The 18,385-nt window shown below is 40.1% G+C and overlaps 1 protein-coding gene across 16 annotated transcripts in view; it reads right to left on the reverse strand.

Annotated features, from left to right (window-relative positions):
• Positions 1–499: 499 nt before the first annotated feature.
• Positions 500–18,385, reverse strand: part of U2SURP (U2 snRNP associated SURP domain containing) — a 65,519-nt gene continuing 47,633 nt past the window's right edge. For 8 of the 16 annotated variants that reach the window (XM_065557939.1, XM_065557946.1, XM_065557938.1 and 5 more), the window contains 9 exons: positions 18,165–18,287; positions 16,488–16,644; positions 15,897–15,992; positions 14,141–14,207; positions 10,672–10,834; positions 8,683–8,793; positions 3,874–3,992; positions 2,858–3,034; positions 500–1,030 (listed from right to left, as the gene is read on the reverse strand). In XM_065557939.1, the coding sequence (XP_065414011.1) occupies positions 892–1,030; positions 2,858–3,034; positions 3,874–3,992; positions 8,683–8,793; positions 10,672–10,834; positions 14,141–14,207; positions 15,897–15,992; positions 16,488–16,644; positions 18,165–18,287 (1,152 nt within the window). In that variant the 3' untranslated portion in view covers positions 500–891. Of the gene's footprint in view, positions 1,031–2,857; positions 3,035–3,873; positions 4,011–8,682; positions 8,794–10,671; positions 10,835–14,140; positions 14,208–15,896; positions 15,993–16,487; positions 16,645–18,164; positions 18,288–18,385 lie in introns of all 16 variants that reach the window. The other 8 variants (XM_065557935.1, XM_065557933.1, XM_065557934.1 and 5 more) reach the window with 3 other exon arrangements.

Below are 18,385 nucleotides of genomic sequence, written 5' to 3' on the forward strand. Positions count from 1 at the left end.
TCAGAATGTACTATATGCTGCAATCATTGTAACTATATTTCTTGAGGAAAATCATTCAGCCTTTGGCCTTTTTTCCTTTCATTGTTCCCAAGGCATGCCACTAATGTGGCTTATAGATGCATCATTGCACATATTACCCCTACACTTAAAATTCACTTTGATTTCAGAGATATTCCCCATACTTAAAATAGAGAAATACCACCAGAACTGGTAACCTCTCTAGTACATCAGAACTTTTAATGTGCCCAGCTGTAGGCACCAAACAGGTCAAATGCTCCTACATTAAGCATCACAATGGGAAATTACATCCATCAGCTGGATTCAAAGGTGCTTTTCTTTTGATATTCAAACTAACAAAAAAGGACCACAGCTGTTGATGTTGTATACTCCACTGAAGAAAGATTTTAAACAGCATAGTATGTCTGAAATACACAGTACTTCCAAACAAACTATGAATGCCTTTAAAGATCTGTGTCATAAGTGGGGCAAGAAAACCACGTTTTAAATTTCTGTTCAGATTTTATTTGAAATCTAATTCAAATTGTCAAAGCTACAAAAAGGGGAAAACATTTGTGTTATTTTTGCTATGTCACAACGTTCTAAAACAAAAATATCACTACTGCCAGCAGATCAGATACACACATTTCTGATGAAATCTCTAAACACAAAAATGTTTCATTTGGGGAAATAGTCACAATGAAGATATTTTGTACAATATAAAACAATGACAGGTCTACAGATGCAGTTACTCATGAGTATACACATGCATTCACAAAAAATTCAGGAATGCTTTTTTGTTTGTTTTTTTGTTTTTTAAACAGACTGTTCAGGCACAAAAACAAAACCGCATTTCCAATAAGTGACAGCATCATAAAAAATATGAACATTTTGTCAGTGTTTGCTTTTCTTTGACTTCTTGTGAGATCTGTGTGGAGAACGGGACTGCGACCTGGATTTTTTCCCTGACTTTTTAGGGGACCTGGATCGTGACCTTCTTGATCTTTTGGGTGTCCTTGAGCCAGATGGTGACCTGAAAAATAAAGTTTCATTACATACTGATAGATAATTCCTTTGCTTTTTTTCTGCAGCTATATGGCTCTTTCCTCTGATCTACTTTAGAATAAAATACAGGGGAACTCCGTTTAGCCGATCTAATTGGGAGAGCCAGATCAGATAATCAAAAATTCGGATAACGAAGAAAATGGGCAATCATCATTTTAAGATGTGGAGTTGCTTTTAAATGAGCTGACCTCTCCCAGAGAAGCATTAAAACATACCCCCCTTCTTATCTACTTAACAGAATATACAAACCCCTAGTTCTTGCAAACAATGTTTTGCTCATTTGTTAACAAGAAAACCAACATGAGTTTTTAACAAGTTGTACAGGTATTGATCATGTTCAGGGTTAAAGAGTAAAGAGTGTAAACATTATAGGGACCATGTACAGCAATGTTTCTCAACCTTTTTGTTGCAATTGCCCAGGGCCCCACACTACATTGGGCTCAGCTAAGTTAAATCCTTCAGCCCCACTGCGCGGAGCTCGGGCTGCTGGCCCCGGCCCCAGCCCCACTCCCCGGGGCTGAAGCATCAATTTCCCATATTCCTGTGTGGGTGCTGGTGGTTAATATGGAGAGACGGATAATGGAGGCTCGGATAAAGGGGGTTCTACTTTGTCATTTGTAAACAGAAATTACTGACTTGTTATCTAGGCACATTAGTTAGCATGTACAATTTCTCCCCTCATGGTATGTGCACTGACTCAGTTTCAGTGCTCAGAAAGTATGAGAAAAACAGCACCAATCAGTGTCACTTAAAGCAGGCAAATAATGTACAAGCTTTCCTACATGGTTCTGCAAATGCACCTTAGTCTTTGTGTTACCACCAACTTATTCCAACATTGCGCGTTTCTATTCCATGCAATTATGCTAAATTGTGTTGAGCTGGAAAATATCTAGCATTCTAACCAAACATGTTCATCGGTTGTGACCAAACCTAGGAATCTAAACAAATGGATAATGAATAAGCTTACTGCACCATCTGGTCCATCCTTAATGCACATGATTAATCTCATCTAATCTAAATTGATTTCATGCCTCATCAGGCTATATGACCACTGCATGAACTCTGTAGAAAGATGTAATTATCCCAAAACAACTTTCTGGTTTAATATAATTGCTAACTTTCTCTACAAGGAGGTGCTTACTTTTGCTTGAAGACGAAACATCACAAATATAATGCACCATAACAATTTTTCTCTTCTCTGCCGAGTCACTAATAGTAGAAGCTGAAACTTCAGTAACATGACTACAACAAAATGCATGCGTATAGCAATCTAGACTTTCAGAGCAATCTTGAGTTTTGGAATGCAAACAGAACACCACAAACCACATAAAATATTAATGAGAAATATATCTGATCTCATGCATAGCATAAGCCAGAGACCACTATTTTGGTGATAGCAGCAATAGGATACTGTTATGCCATATCTAGAGTAGGGAATTTAGGAAGTAATTCCCCATCATTGAAAGCCCTAGTGTAGACAAGGCAACAGTGGTTTTCTTCATTACACTGCTGAAACGTCTTCCATAAACCACCAAAACTTGTGTCTACACCAGGGCTCTCACCAGTGAGAATCTTCGCTTAAGTTGCATTTCTCAAACATGACATGAAAGATAATGAATAAATCGTTAATACTGTGGTGGTGTGTGCAAAGGAGGCTCTGTTGTCAATCCCAGAACTGGGGGATTATTATTGTAGTTTGGCATTAGGCAAAGGAAGGACCTTGAATCATATAGTTTATTGGTACTGCTGCCTTGTATAATTTAGGGTAGATTTCCAGAAGAGATGCCTAGCTTACCTTTTGGCTTTTTTACTGACATCTCTAGGAGAATCTTTGTGAGATGACCTGGAACGCGAGGTCTCTTTGTGGGATCTTTCAGATCGCTCTGAGCGCTCTGATTTTGGTGATGGGGATTTTGCTCGTCTACTGCCACTGCTGCGAGATGGACTGGGAGATGTACTGTGTCGTCTTTTCCTTTGTAAGATAACCAAAAATAATAAATTTACACACATACACACACCCCTACAAAAAGGAATCCCCTCCGTTTGTATAGATTCTTTGCCAATTTAATATGCAGTTTCATTCATTCATTCCTTAAAAATAGCGTAGTGCTAACTTTTTTTAAAATCACAGTTTCCAAATAGGTCAGTCAGTACTTGATCAGACTTTTTATCTGGGTCACAAACTACAACCTATGACTGATCCCTGTTTATGGATTGGTGACAAAGTTGCAATTAAATACAATATTGCTGCAAGTTCTTGAAAAAGCAACACAAGTTACAAATAATGCAGCTATGCTTACTGAGCTAGTGCCAAAATTCCAGCTAAACACATGTTAGTAGAGGGCCAGCACGAAGACTAAAAGTGACTGTACAATTTAAACTGTTTATACTTTCGTAATGAGGTGAAGAATATTTAGACCAGAGCAATTTATTTTTCCTAAATAATTTAGTTTTAGGTCCAGTTTTCAGACCAAAAAGTTATTTCACAGTTAATTTATTCCTAAAATCACAGCTAAACACAGTGCATTGTTTTCATGCAGGTCCTATTTGTACCCATTTTTCCAAATGCATTGACTGAAACAAAAGGTTCAGAAAATTACTTGAGGAGTGGTTTGGGCAGATTAGAATACAAGATCTGTTAAACTCAGAATCCTGTCTTTTATTGTCCTACAATCAGATTAAATTTTAAATAGCTAAATTCCTTTATTACAGCAAAAACTACAAATACAATTTAATTTAAAGTCTAATATTGTCTACAAAGCTATTAAACAAGTGGCTTCCATGTGCTCTGGGACAGAATAAAAGCTGCACCTTTCTTTTCTTGTTGGTGTACATTCTTCTTTTTCCTTCTTGTCTTTGGATCTGGATTCAAATTTTTCCTTGTCTTTCTTGTCTCTCTCTCGTTCTCTTTCCAGCTCCTTTTCTTTTTCCTGGGTTATTAAAAACAACTGAGATTTAGGTAAGATTTGTTCTATGATACAGAGAAAAGGTATCCAGTGTATCCGCTATTGGGTTACAAGTTTGGAGGGACAGGATCAACATTTGAATCTGGGGAGCAGGAGAAAATAATGGTTACACCAACCCACAAATCTTACATTTACTTTTACCGATAGGTTTCAGAAAATTTAAACATCTTAACACCGAAATTTTCTAAATTTCCATTTTCAGGAGTAAGAGGGTACCTCTACCTACTTAAATATACACATTCTGGCCCGTCTTGAAAATGAAACTATAGACTACCTTATGACTATTTATCCAATGTTATAGAAAAATGAAATCAAAGTACTGTACCAGTCCCCACTCCTCCCTGTAACAGTGTATGTTGTCACATGCACCAACAATAAAATTAAAAAGACGACAATACAGGTTGATGGCTAAACATGTGTAGTTTAATTTTGCCAGCTGGATCTCGTCTCTCTCCCCCAGATTACAGGAGACAGGACTATACAATTAGTGAGTTTGAGCATAGGTACTGAAACAAGATAAAATGTGGGCTTCAACACCATGTCTACATTTTTGTTATTTCAAAATTCCCTCTGTAGTTAGGAAAATTCTACTATACTCTATATCATGAAAGGAGGATGAAGCACTCCAGATGCTGAGATAACACTAAGTGCTGCATGACAGCACCATAATCATAGATGCTAATAAAGCAGTCCAGGAACTCAAATGGACTGACTTTTGAGAAACCATTATAATACAAATGCTTAGATATCTCAGAAAGATTATGTTCTACATTACAGTAAATCCCAGGACAACTATATTATTTCTAATGTCACATCTTTTAAATATGAAATAGTTACAGTTAAAGCATTAACCTTGCATTGCTAGTCCACTACACCCTGCTGTAGTACAATTACACACTACCATTCCACTGAAGTCAATGGATTGTTAATGGGCTACCTGGCACATTTGGTAGTACAGCAGACTAGTTTCAGCTGGACAGACCTGGAGCATTTAGCAACAATGAAGCTGTTAAACAGCTAAACACTTCTATTTTCTCAAACTGATTGGCATACTATGAGGTAACTTTACCTTAGAAATGCTCATTTATTGTAAATTAAATAGGCAGAAAAGGGCAACAACCTCAAAGGTTAATGCACTAACTGCAAATCAGCCATTTACGCACCACTCTTTTGCAGAACTGCTCGGTTTATTTAGCAGCAAACCCAAAGAAAAGAATTATTCACCAAATAGAGAAAAACTGCACTCTCTGGGTGCCAGTGTTGTAAAGAACATCAGTTATAATTGCCATATTTAATATTTATAATTTATATTTTTTTTACATTTTATTTACATATTTATAGTTTAATGAAAATTTAAAAAAGAACAAAGCCAGCTAATGACAGAAATCTTTGCTTACAAACTGCTAGAATGAACGCCAATCAAGCCATTGCAGAACACACACAGCATCTGACAAGGTTATCTGGGTTGTGATTTTATTTTTTTAAATAACTCCATTTTACTACATACATCACTCTTGCTACACAAGATAAACACCACTTCTCTCTGCAATTATAGCTAAAACAGAGTAAGAAAGACTCTTTAAATGTTAACTACATTTAAAACAGAAGTTACTGGTTTCAAGCACAAAGCACCAACAGCTACTGTCATTCTCCAGATGTGTATATTTCCTCCATAGATCACCATTCTGGACTTTGACAGGTCTCTTTCCTAAAGGTGACCTGCAAATCTATTTTTAAGTGAGTTACCCTTACATTTGTGTGCTGAATGCCCCAAAGGAAGAGAGTCAGAGAAGCACTCAACACAAATTACTACATTTATGTTTAGCTTCCAATAAATTGTATGGGTAGTTCCAAGCTTTGCTGTGACATGCCAGGAGCAATAATTCTGTAATACCATGAGTGATGCTGGCAGACCAAGTGCCAGCTCACACCAAGGCTCCTAGGCCCCACTGAACATTGACAAATGCATAGCTGAAAACCAGTCTGGTTCACCTGTTAGTACTTTTTAAATAGGTATTAGATTTATTATAAATGTGTTTAGTCTTTATGGAATGCTTGCAGGATGCTGCATGTATTAATCTTACTTATAATATCTGTATCCTATGTTTTATGCATTGTAAACCTCTGTAATTGTGTAAGTCATCAAACAGGAAAGGAGTATTAATTAATGCAGAAATGCTAGCTTCTTACAGAAGGTGTTAGGTCCTGCCCACCAAGAAGGCCCACTGAAACCAAATGAGCCATTGTGAAACATCAAAGAACAAGGACTTTGTTGACTGCTTCCCCCAACACACCAAAGAAGAGGAGGCATGTAGGTGGACCCATCCCATCAGCTTGAACTCTGGGGGAAGGGAATAAAAACCCCTGGAAAAAGGAACAGTAACTCTGTGCTGCTTGAAATCTGAGGTGAGAAGATTTGCAAGCATAAGCAAGAGGGTCCCAGGGCTTGGCCTGGGTCAGCCCTAAAGAACATACAGAGTACGTCTACACAGCAACTAGATACCCAAGCTAGCCCATGCCAGCTGACTGTGGCTCGCAGGGCTTGGGCTGCAGGGCTGTTTTATTGTTGTGCAGATTTCTAGGCTAGGGCTAAAGCCCAAGCTCTGGGACCCTCTGAGCCCAGAAGTATGCAATCAAACAGCCCCGCAGCCCGAGCCTGCTGGCACAGGCCAGCCGCAGGTGTCTACTTGCTGCGTAGACATGCCAACAGAGCTTGCACACTACAACAGCTTCTATTACTTTTTGGAACCTAAGACTAACTTGTTTGTGTGTGTTTACCTGCATTAACTTTGTAAATAACTCTCATTACTTTTCTTAGTTCATAAATCTTTAGTCAGTTTATAATAGGATTGGCTACAAGTGCTGTCTTTGGTGAGAGATCTAGGGTGAGGCTGACCTGGGGTAAGTGACTGGTCCTTTGGAACTGGGAGTAAACTGAATATTATTGTGATTTTGGGTGTAAGGGACCATCTATCACAAAGGCAAGCTTGCCTGAGTGGCAAGATAGACCGAGTACCCAAGGAGACCGTCTGCGACTCCATGTTAAGGCTGTTATAGCGCTTCAATCAAGTATCAAGTATGAACTCTAAGTATAGAACTCGCAATCTGTTTGGGGTCTGTGCACTGCTTCCTCACAGTCTGCCCTGAAATTGGTACTTACACTCGTGAGCCACTCCAGACAGCCTGACAACCATCATTACTAGAACTCAGACTGTGGAGTCAGACCAGAGAAGCTCAGGTTAAAAGTGTTTTTCATTTACATGCCAAGGTTTTGAGAAGTTCAATTTTTATATTGTTTTGGATATATTTTAAAAATTCTGTAACGTAGCACTTTCAGAGCTCCTCTGACCTGGCTCTGGAGGCCACAGAGGACTAACGGTAGTGGTAATGTTGCAGAATGATTCATTCTGGGGTGCAAACACAAAGCTGGAGTTAGCTAGAACAAACTGAGGTGTAGGGAAACTAGAGGAGTTTCGAGTAATGTGTGTCCTGAATGCCATTCTCTCTCTCTCGCTATTTGGAAGCATTTGACAAAATGAAGTTTTTATCAATTTACCAACAGAATAGTCAAAAATCTGGAAAACACCTTTAAGTGTAAACTGAAGATGATGTTTTCCCACTCAAGCCAGTCTACCTTGTTTTATATACTCAATAAGGTCTGACCCTCTCAAACTTCTTTACTGTTTCGCTACAACAGAGCTGGGAAAACTGCAGCCCGCAGGCCATATCCGGTTGGCAGGACCCTCCTGCCCAGCCCTTGAGCTCCCGGCTGGGGAGGCTAGCCCACTGGCCCCTCCCCTGCAGCCTCAGCTCGCTGTGCCACCAGCGCCCTGCGTGGCAGGGCTGCGAGCTCCTGCTGGGCAGCACAGCTGTGAAAGCCGCCAGCCTGCCCCGGTGCTCTACACTGTGTGGCAGTGTGGCTGGCTCCAGCCGGGCAGCGCAGCTACCAGTCCTTGTGCTCTGAGCAGCGAGGGGGGGGGGGGTGTTTGGATAAGGGGCAGGGGGCGGCTGGATGGGGTGGAGGGGAGGGGGGGGTCAGGGGACGGGGAACAGGAGGGGTTGGATAGGCGTCGGAGTCCCGGGGGCCCTGTCAGGGGGCGGGGATGTGGATAGGGGTTGGAGCAGTCGGGGGGGGGGGGGGAGGGTTGGGGGTTGGATGGGGGTGGGATTCCGGGGGGGTGGGGGCCAGCCAGGGGGTGGGGCAGTCAGGGGACAGGGTTCCGGGAGGCAGTCAGGGGACAAGGAGCAGGGGGGTTGGATGGGTCGCGGGTTCTGCGAGGGGCAGTCAGGGGGCAGGCTGTTTGGGGAGGCACAGCCTTCCCTACCCGGCCCTCCATACAGTTTTGGAACCCTGATGTGGCCCTCAGGCCAAAAAGTTTGCCTACCCCTGCGCTACAAGCTATTTTTGGCAGCACTATTTTTCTATGCATTGTTTTTCCCCCAAATAAATTAGAGCTTTAACTGTTGAGTGTTTTCTTCTCAACACAGTCTGATGGCAAGGAACCAAATCACAATGAACTGCACTTGGACTGAAACACTTAATTTAACAATACAGTGGAATGTCAACTAAATGCACTTGTTAATACATTACCTTATTGCAACACTAAATCTGAAATCTAGACTCAATATTGAATATATAAAGAACATTTCTTACCCTCTGAAGAAGTTTGTCTCTATAGTGTTCAACCTGTTCCTGAAAACTCTGGCCTGGTTTCTTGGGCCTTTTTCCAGACTCCAACTCATCTTGAAATTTCATGACCTTAAGCTGCAAAATTAATAACCACCATTTAAAATACATTTTTATTGGATTTAGTATTCACAGGTTTTAGACAACTGGCTGAAAATGAAACTTGGTTGAAATGAATTATTTGTGTATTTTGTTCTCTCAATATTAAGTGTACAAGTGTCACATATGAAAGGACATCAACATCAAAGTGGTGAAATTGTGTATTTGACCTTAGTCTCAGGCAACTGTTTACACACTTAACAAGAACTAAATAAAGACTGAGATTTGTTTACAGTTATTCACGGCTACCACTGAAACCTCTACTCAATTAGTGTCCATCATTTGATTTTGCTACACCCTAAAATCTCTCTTGGAACACTGCAAATGAAAGTTTACTGTTACCATCCCCTGTTTCAACCTCTCATTTGCAGGTTTTCTTAGAAATTGTCTTTTTTCCATTTAACCCCAAATTCTATCCGACTGAAATGAAGTGTTTGTGATACACAAGCCAAAATTATCCTTTTCTTTTGGGATGTTTTGGTAAACATTCACTTTCAAGACGGATTATTTTAATGATGTAAATATTCTTTCATACACTGTCCATTACAGTAGTGACATTCAGCTCATTAGCACTGCTATAAGTAACGTCATCCTTACTGTGATGGTACCTCCACCACGAGTCACAGTAGTAGCCAGGGAGTCTTTGGGATTTTTCCTGTGAGGGACTTCATTTTTTTCTCTGCACGTTAATCTTTCCATCAAACTGGTTCAGACCATAAAACTTTACTCCAACTTCTCACCTTTTTCTATAGCCTTAATTTAACACTATTCAGTTTCTGCATATAAGAAGCACTGAATCATTAAGCCAGGGGTTGCCAACCTGTGGCTCCGGAGCCACATGCGACTCTTCAGAAGTTAATATGCCTATACAAGGAGCTGCACCGACTCCGGGGCTAGAGCTACAGGTGCCAACTTTCCAGTGTGCCAAAGGGGGGTTAATGCTCAACCCCTGGCTCTGCCACGGGCCCTGCCCCCACTCCATCTCTTCCCACCCCTTGTAATGTCCTTTTTTATTTCTTGTCAGAGTGCACTAGAGATCTCAGCTTTTCAAGCATCACAGCCCGATTCACAGGGCTTTAAATTGAATAAAAGTTGGAGAAAATGGTGCAGTTTTAAGCCCATGCATTTTTGTATTGAACCTGCAACGAAAAGCCCCCCATTGCTGATTGAGCCCATGCTGAGTAAGGCCCTTTAGTTCCACTCCCACTTAGCTCTTCAGCCGATCAGCCACTTACAGGTGTGAGAGAGAAGAGGGGCTAGAGACAATCTGTGCTCCCCAAGCTCAGCAGATATTCTTGCAACTCTGCTTGGAGGAGGAAGGGAGAAGGAGCAAGTACTACATGCCAAACTAAGACGGTCAGTTAAATTCCCCACCTCCCTAGGCGGTCTCTGCCTCCCTTGCTTTATGACCCTGGTACTTGGAGCAGTAAAACTTCTAGCACTTGTTCTATCTGTGGTAATAGACAGGAAGAAAAACTGGAAAGAGAAGAAACTTTGAGGCAGGAAAGTTTGAGACAGAGCCACAAAGGGACCTGACAGTCCCTGAATAGCCCAAGAGTCATGCCCACTTGCCAGAAGAGGAGAAAGGAGGATCAAGGAGCAAGCTGAGGCGGATGGTCGCGTGGAAGGAAAACAAAACAGAACTGAAGAATAGGGCTGTACTTCACGTGACCCTTCATGCCCCCATTTTTCATTCTTGAATGCATTTTTGTGGGTGGATATTCCGAAGTACATATAACTCTTCTATACAATAGAATGAATTTAGGAGAATCCATATTGCAGGATTAGAATTATTTAATTCAAAATATAAAATAACTATATTTTTGGTATAAACTCATTTATTTATTTAACACTGACCTCAATTTCTCTGAGTTTGGCGCGCTTTTCTTCACTCATTTCAGAGTACTTGATTGATGACTTGGATTCAGGCATTTCTTCTTTGATGGGATTGGAGTACATATGCTGCTCTTCTGATTTAGAACTCTGAGTATCCTCCTCATCTTCGCTTTCTTCTTCCTGACTTTAAAGGGCAAGAGTACAAAATCAATTAGTATACAGATATCTACTTGATGCAATAATTTGCTTGAACATTACAAATCTTACTTATTGAAATGTCTGTATTTCTTACAGTCTTAGGTCTGTACTTCTGCAGATTTCCAGGTAAGTTAATCTTATAACTGATACACCTAAACTTGCAATTTAATGGTGTACTGTGTCAGAGATTGACCAGATGCATGAGGTAGCTACCCTAATACTTTCTATTTTTTTTATAAAACATACATTTAGGCTTCAGTTATTTTACACTGTGCACTAAATGCATCCCAACAAAACACTTCAAACACTATACGAACTCAGTCACTTAAGTCCATAATTATTCTGAACATTATGAAGCTAAAAATGGTGACCCAACACTATTTACAGGATCAGGCTAGTGATGCAATTTTTGCTTCTTCAAATGTAGTTAGTTCCAAAACAAAATAAAAGTATTCTGTTTTTACATTCCTTCACTCAGTCCTGGGAACAGACATCAGAAGTATCAGACTCTATAATGGTATTCCCAAACTCGCCACTAGAGTGCTGCAGCTCAACACATAATCCAATCTAAGATGCTGTAATCATTATTATTGATGCTCTCAAACTACTTAAAGAACAAAAGACCAGAGACTGTTCAAGAACTATAACACTGCATGAGGTCTAGTAGTATCCAGAAAATCATATATATGAGAAAACTACCACCTGCTCTTCTGATTCAAAGTAGAAAGTGAACCTTTAGATGGGTTCACATAACTCTATGCAAGTCTCACATGTCAAACCTCAGGTAGTATTGGACACATTATTTGACATTAATGGGTTACTGAATACAGCTTCTTTTGAAAGAGTTCCACTGACAACATTACTATACAGAATAACTGATGAAATTAGAATGCAGAAATAATTGACAAAGGTATGCAGTGCTAAAAACCTTGCTTCATATCTACATTTTCATATTCTCCCTCTTTTCAAATTTAATTTGGATTTTAACTAGGGCTGTCGATTAATTGCAGTTAACTCACGCGATTAACTCAAAAAAATAACACTGCAATTAATTGCGATTAAACAATAGAATACCAATTGAAATTTATTAAATATTTTGGATGTTCTTCTACATTTTCATATATATTTGATTTCAATTACAACACAGAATACAAGTGTAAGTTATTTTTTATTACAAATATTTGCACTGTAAAAATGATAAAAGAAATACACCTCTACCTCGATATAATGCTACCCGATATAACATGAATTCGGATATAACGCGGTAAAGCAGTGCTCTGGGGGTGGGCAGGGCTGCGCACTCTGGTGGATCAAAGCAAGTTCAATACAACGCGGTTTCACCTATAATGCGGTAAGATTTTTTGGCTCCCGAGGACAGCGTTATATCGAGGTAGAGGTGTAGTATTTTTCAATTCACCTCATGCAAGTACTGTAGTGCAATCTCTAGTCGTGAAAGTGCAACATACAAATGTAGGTTTTTTTTGTTTTGTTACATAACTGCACTCAAAAACAAAACCGTGTAAAACTTCAGAGCCTACAAGTCTACTCAGTCCTACTTCTTGTTCAGCCAAATCGCTAAGACAAACAAGTTTGTTTACATTTACAGGAGATGCTGCTGCCCGCTTCTTATTTACGTCATCAGAAAGTGAGAACAGGCATTTGCATGGCACTTTTGTAGCCAGCACTGCAAGGTATTTACGTGCCAGATAAGCTAAATATTCGTATGCCCCTTCATGCTTTGACCATCATTCCAGAGGACATGCTTCCATGCTGATGACATTCGTTAAAAAAATAATGCGTTAATTAAATTTGTGACTATACTCCTTTGGAGAGAACTGTATGTCCCCTGCTCTGTTTTACCCGCATTCTGCCATATATTTCCTATTATAGCAGTCTCGGATGATTACTCAGCACATGTTGTTCATTTTAAGAACACTTTCACTGCAGAGTTCACAAAATGCAAAGAAGGTACCAATGTGAGATTTCTAAAGATAGCTACAGGTTTCAGAATCTGAAGTGCCTTCAAAATCTGAGAGGGACGAGGTGTGGAGCATGCTTTCAGAAGTCTTAAAAGAGCAACACTCCAATGTGGAAACTACAGAACGTGAACCACCAACAAAGAAAATCAACCTTCTGCTGGTGGCATCTGACTCAGATGATGAAAATGAACATGCGTCAGTCCGCACTGCTTCGGACTGTTATTGAGCAGAACCCATCATCAGCATGGACGCATGTCCCCTGGAATGGTGGTTGAAGCATGAAGGGACACATGAATCTTTAGCACATCTGGCACGTAAATATCTCGCAATGCTGGCTACAACTGCAATGAGAACGCCTGTTCTCACTTTCCGGTGACATTGTAAACAAGAAGGGTCTAAAGGAGACATGGCATAAGGCAGTGGTCCTCAAATTTTTTACCTTGCACCCGCCGCTTACCCCTGCCCGAACTCCCCTCCCCCAAAACCGGGGCTGGGAGCAGGGCCACGACTGGTGGGGGGAGAGAGGGGGGGAGAGATGCAGACATGGGTAAAGGGGCAAGGGCTGGCAGCCAGGACCCCGGGGCACGGGGCCAGGAGCAGAGCTGGGTGGCGCTCTCCCCTCCTCCCTCCCCCCCACCCCAATAGAGGCTGACCTGGGCCCCAGCCATGTCCCCCTTAACGTTCTTCTGTACACCCCCAGGGCGGTATGCCCCACAGTTTGGGGAACTCTAGCATAAGGTAAGCAGACTAGTTAAAATGATGTAATTTTAGACTGTGTTCCGGGGTCTCTCACAGTTACAATTATAGTGTACGTATGCATTTATTAAGTTATACGATGTTAAATATTGCTTTCAATGCAATCTAGAAATAAAACTGTACTGTTTACATAAACAAAAATTTTAAATATAGCCTTTCTTCAATAAAGATAACATTTATTTGCTACCAAATTCCAGGCTCAGAAAGGACCTTTACACTAAAAATCAGTACGCTGTTAGTTTGCCAGTCACATGTAACTGTTATATGGAATGTTGTAACCTAATGAACTACTGTATATGTAAATGCACTGGGGAAAATCTTAAATCAGAAGTATAATAATTTATCAAAATTATCTGAATATAATCTGAATTTCAAAAAAAATCCCAAATAGGGTTTAGAATTTGTAATCTTACACCAAGGCAGTTATTACATCAGCTTGGATGAAAATCCTGGCCCAACTGAAGTCAATGGGAGTTTTGCCATAGACTTCAATAAGGCAGCCCCTAACTTTCAGAAAGAAGCCTACATGGGTAAACTAGAAACATTTAGAGCCTTACTTTTGATTTTCTTCCTCTTCTGATTCTTCATGCTGGTCAAACAACTCCCATTTAGAAGTTGTAACAGCTGGAAGAAAAAATAAGAAAGTTCTAAAAACAAACAAAAATTACTTCATCTGAAATTTGACAGTCATATGTAAATATTATAAAATGCAAAACACTGTAGCATCCAGTGTTTACTACAAATATCCCCTCTTAATGGAAATAAATTACCGTATACACTCATTCATAAGCCAAATTTTTCTAGTAAAAAAGGGAAGCATTGGAGAAGGGCGTCGGCTTATGAATGGGTACACCTCTACCCCGATAACGCGACCTGATCTAACAAGAATTTGGATATAACACGGTAAAGCAATGCTCTGGGGTGGCGGGGCTGTGCACTCCGGCGGATCAAAGCAAATTCGATATATCGCGGTTTCACCTATAATGCGGTAAGATTTTTTGGCTCCCGAGGACAGCGTTATATCAGGGTAGAGGTGTATAGAGAGGGGGAGAGGTGGGACACAGCCCCCCCACCCCCCAAAAAAAAAACAGAGGGGGCAAGGAGAGGCAGTACAGCCAACAGAGTCAGAAGAGAAGAGGGGGGGCCAGAGTCTCTCCTCTTCTGGCCACGCTGCTCTCCCCCCCAGCCTCCGAAGCAGCTGCAGCTCCGGGACTGGCAGGCTGCAGCTGCACCGCCCAGCCTGCCGGAGCAGCTCCGCCCGGGTCAGAGAGATCCTCCCCTGGCCCACCCCAGGTAAGGTGGGAAGGGATGGAATGGGGAGAGTGTGGGGGTCCTGGGCTGGGGGAGGGGTTACATGGGGAGGGGTTATGTGGGGAGGTCCTGGGTTAGGGGTGGGGTCATGTGGGTTGTGATAACAGGGATTACTCCCCTGAGCCCCAGCTTCTCCCTTCCCCACCACCCAAAATTTCCCTGCCAGTTGCTTTCCTGGCTCATCAGGGTAAGCCATTGGTGGGCTGGGACATTTTGTTTACTTAGGTTTACCTCCGTGCCTGTGGACGCTCAAGGTAAACAAATCATCTTGGCCCACCAACGGTTTATCCTAATGGGCCGGGAGCCAAAACGTTTGCTGACCCCTGAATTATAGGGTCAGCTTCTGAATGGGTCATAAAAATTTACTTATCCATCTTGCGGGGGTCGGTTTATAAACGAACCGGCTTATGATCGAGTATGTACGGTACATCTTTACTCAAATCTGCACTTCATCAGAATAGTTAAATATATTTCTGATTTATTATTTAATGACAACACAGCACACTTAGGGTAAAATTTTCAAAAGCACCTGAGTAACTTTCAGAAGCCTAAGTCCCATTTACAAAAGTGATATAGGCACTTATAAGTCTAAGTCTCAATAGCAATCAATGGAACTTCAGAGCCAAAGTACTTGCATAACTTTTGAAACTGGAACTCTGAGTGCTCTTCAAACATTTTATCCTTAGAATAAAGATTTGGGAATGGGTAATCTGTAGATATCACTAAATGTTTTCCAATATTTATTTGTTATGCAGGGAAGATTTTTAAAATTGACGTTACTAAAGTATGAAAAACAGATGCAGAACAAAGCTCAATTTACTTCAGTTATAATTTTCTGTGAAGGAAGCGGTTATCATTGAAAGTATTTAAACTGCATGAATAGTTTTAGATAGCTTACTCACAAGTGTCCATGAAAAGCGGCCAAGTAACAATGAAGTAAAACATTAAACTTCCAATTTACTTACAAAAGTGCCTCAATTTTAAACGTTTTTTTAAACTAACCCTGAGCTTCCAATTCTGCTTCATCCACTGCTTCCCATTTTGAAGGAGCAACTTTGAATATGGGCTCATTCTTTTTAGACTCTTCAGAAGTATCCACTGTTGAGGAAAAAAATATTAAGAAAATCATTGTCCAAAGTTCTCTCAGTAGATCTTAAACGCTGAATTTTATTAGGGCATTTGCAGTGTAATAAAATATTTAAGTGCCTTGTGCCATCTTATTTATTATTTGTATCACTATTAAACACCCAAAAGGATCAGGATTGGGGCCCGAACATGGTAGGCATTGCACAAACATTTAGGGAGTCATGATCCCTGCCCCAAGAGATTACAATCTTAAAAACAACAAATTATAAATTAATTTTGTTGACATCATAAGATTAAAAATAGAGTCAATCATGAACTCAACATTCTACTTGTTAAATACTCTGTCTTATTCCTTGTTGCTGCTCAATTTTTACATGTACTTCATTTTGAAATTCAAGTTTACAATGAAGCACCAGGCTATTAACCTTTTCAAGTCAAGCTCCTATATCAGCATTAAGTACATTATATCAGGAAACCTAGAATTCCAAAATTAGAAATTGAACTTACAAGGTACACCATCAAGATCATCATCAAGCGATTTAATAGGGATTCCATCAAGATCATCTATCGGAGCAGCATCAATAGGAATTCCATCAACATCTTCCAGTGGTGCACCATCAAGTTCTTCCTCAATGGGAGCGCCATCAAGATCATCTGGTACTTCCTGCAGGCAAATACATTTATGGTAAATACTTAAATTCCTTCAGCTGCCCAATGAGTGATCTAAATTGTTTACTTTAATTTCTCTAATTCATTTCAGGTAACATTTACTTACTTGCTGGATTTTTTTTTTTTTCAGTTATAGCTTCAAACACATCTTAAATAGAAAATAAAGTGTTCCTGGTAGCACATATATTAGTGCATTACTTTAAACTGATATTTGCTCCCTACACTGCTGTGTAATTTCAATAGTGACTAAATTATCTCATACAAAACTAGGAAGATGAAATTTGTCCACACATTACTTAAAAGTTCTGCAATATCCATATCCAAAGGAAAGGAGGATGAAACACATACATAAAAGTACAGGTTTGACAGGAGGCAAATGCATTAATTCACTGAAGGACACACAGCTGTACACCTGACTTCAGATATGTGAAAGATTCCCTGAAAGACTTTAAACTGAGCAAACTGAGGCAAATAGTCTCCCTCCTTGGTAGCAATACAAAGCAATATTCACATAATTAACCATTCCTAAAGAATCTTTCTAATACATTAGGCACAAGCACTTTCCTTCAAGCTTGTATGCTTTCTTGACTCTATTGTTAGCATTCACAATACAATAAGAACAATCCCACTTTCCAATTGTATTTCAGTTACCATCTCTTGTATACTATATTTTGGCAGTGCTGCAATGCAAAGACTTGTTCTAACCCTGTGTTTGTTTACTAGCCTCCAGTGACTTGATCTTCCTCACTTAGGATATATATATTTAGTTATAAAAACATCAGTAATCATCCATCCCATGCTCTGGGTGTTTAACAACTAGGAGTGTACAGTGCATCCCACTGTAATTATATATCCAGGCACCTCACACAAACATCCTTCAGACTGCCTCTCCTGGAAAAAAACAAAAGCAATTCCTGGCTCTGACAGACCAAGGTGCGGGTAAGCAAACTGCAGAGGCAGTCCTGCATAATGACATACCAACACTAGTTTCCTCATTTAAACTGGGATACTTCCAGCTCAAGTAGCTCCACTAATTCCAACTGTGATACTATGGCAGAGGAAGAAAGACTTTAAAAAGTTAATACCAACACCTTAAATTCTACCTAGAAATTCAAAAGTCAGCTCTACCAGGTACTTAGAGTACAAAGTAAATGGCCTGTCACATTCTGCACTAGCTTCAGTTTCCAAATAATCTCAGGATGTAACCCCATGATATACTGCATTACAGTAATCTAGTCTGAAAGTGACAAAGGCATGAATTATGGTAGCAACATCCATATCTGAAAGAAACGGTCATTTATCTTCCAGGACATAGATGGAAAGAAGTTCTCTTGGATGCTCAGGTGACATCTAAGAGCCACTTCAAGTTTATCAAAATTCATAAATTTCAAACCTGTCATAAACAGCAGTGACACTCAATCGGGGGTGCCAAAATAATCCTTGCCAGTTTTTCTGGTTGCTTCACCCTATTTGCATCATTATCTAGGTTTAGTTTTAGTTAAGCCAAGCACTTACCTCTATTTCTTTTTCTTCTATAATATTTACAAGCCCCAAGAAAATATTCTGCAGTTTGATCAAAAAGGGTTCTGGATAAATTGCCCAGTCTTCCCATGCTCTGAAGCATGTCATTACCCGTTGCTAAAAATAAAAAAATGCTAGCACTTTGTAATAAGAGGTATTTTAAAATTATCAGACATTTATAGCACAGCACTATAAAACTATAAAGTTTTAAAACA

The sequence above is a fragment of the Chrysemys picta genome, chromosome 9, assembly GCF_011386835.1.
Source record: "Chrysemys picta bellii isolate R12L10 chromosome 9, ASM1138683v2, whole genome shotgun sequence".
Lineage (NCBI taxonomy): Eukaryota > Metazoa > Chordata > Testudines > Emydidae > Chrysemys > Chrysemys picta.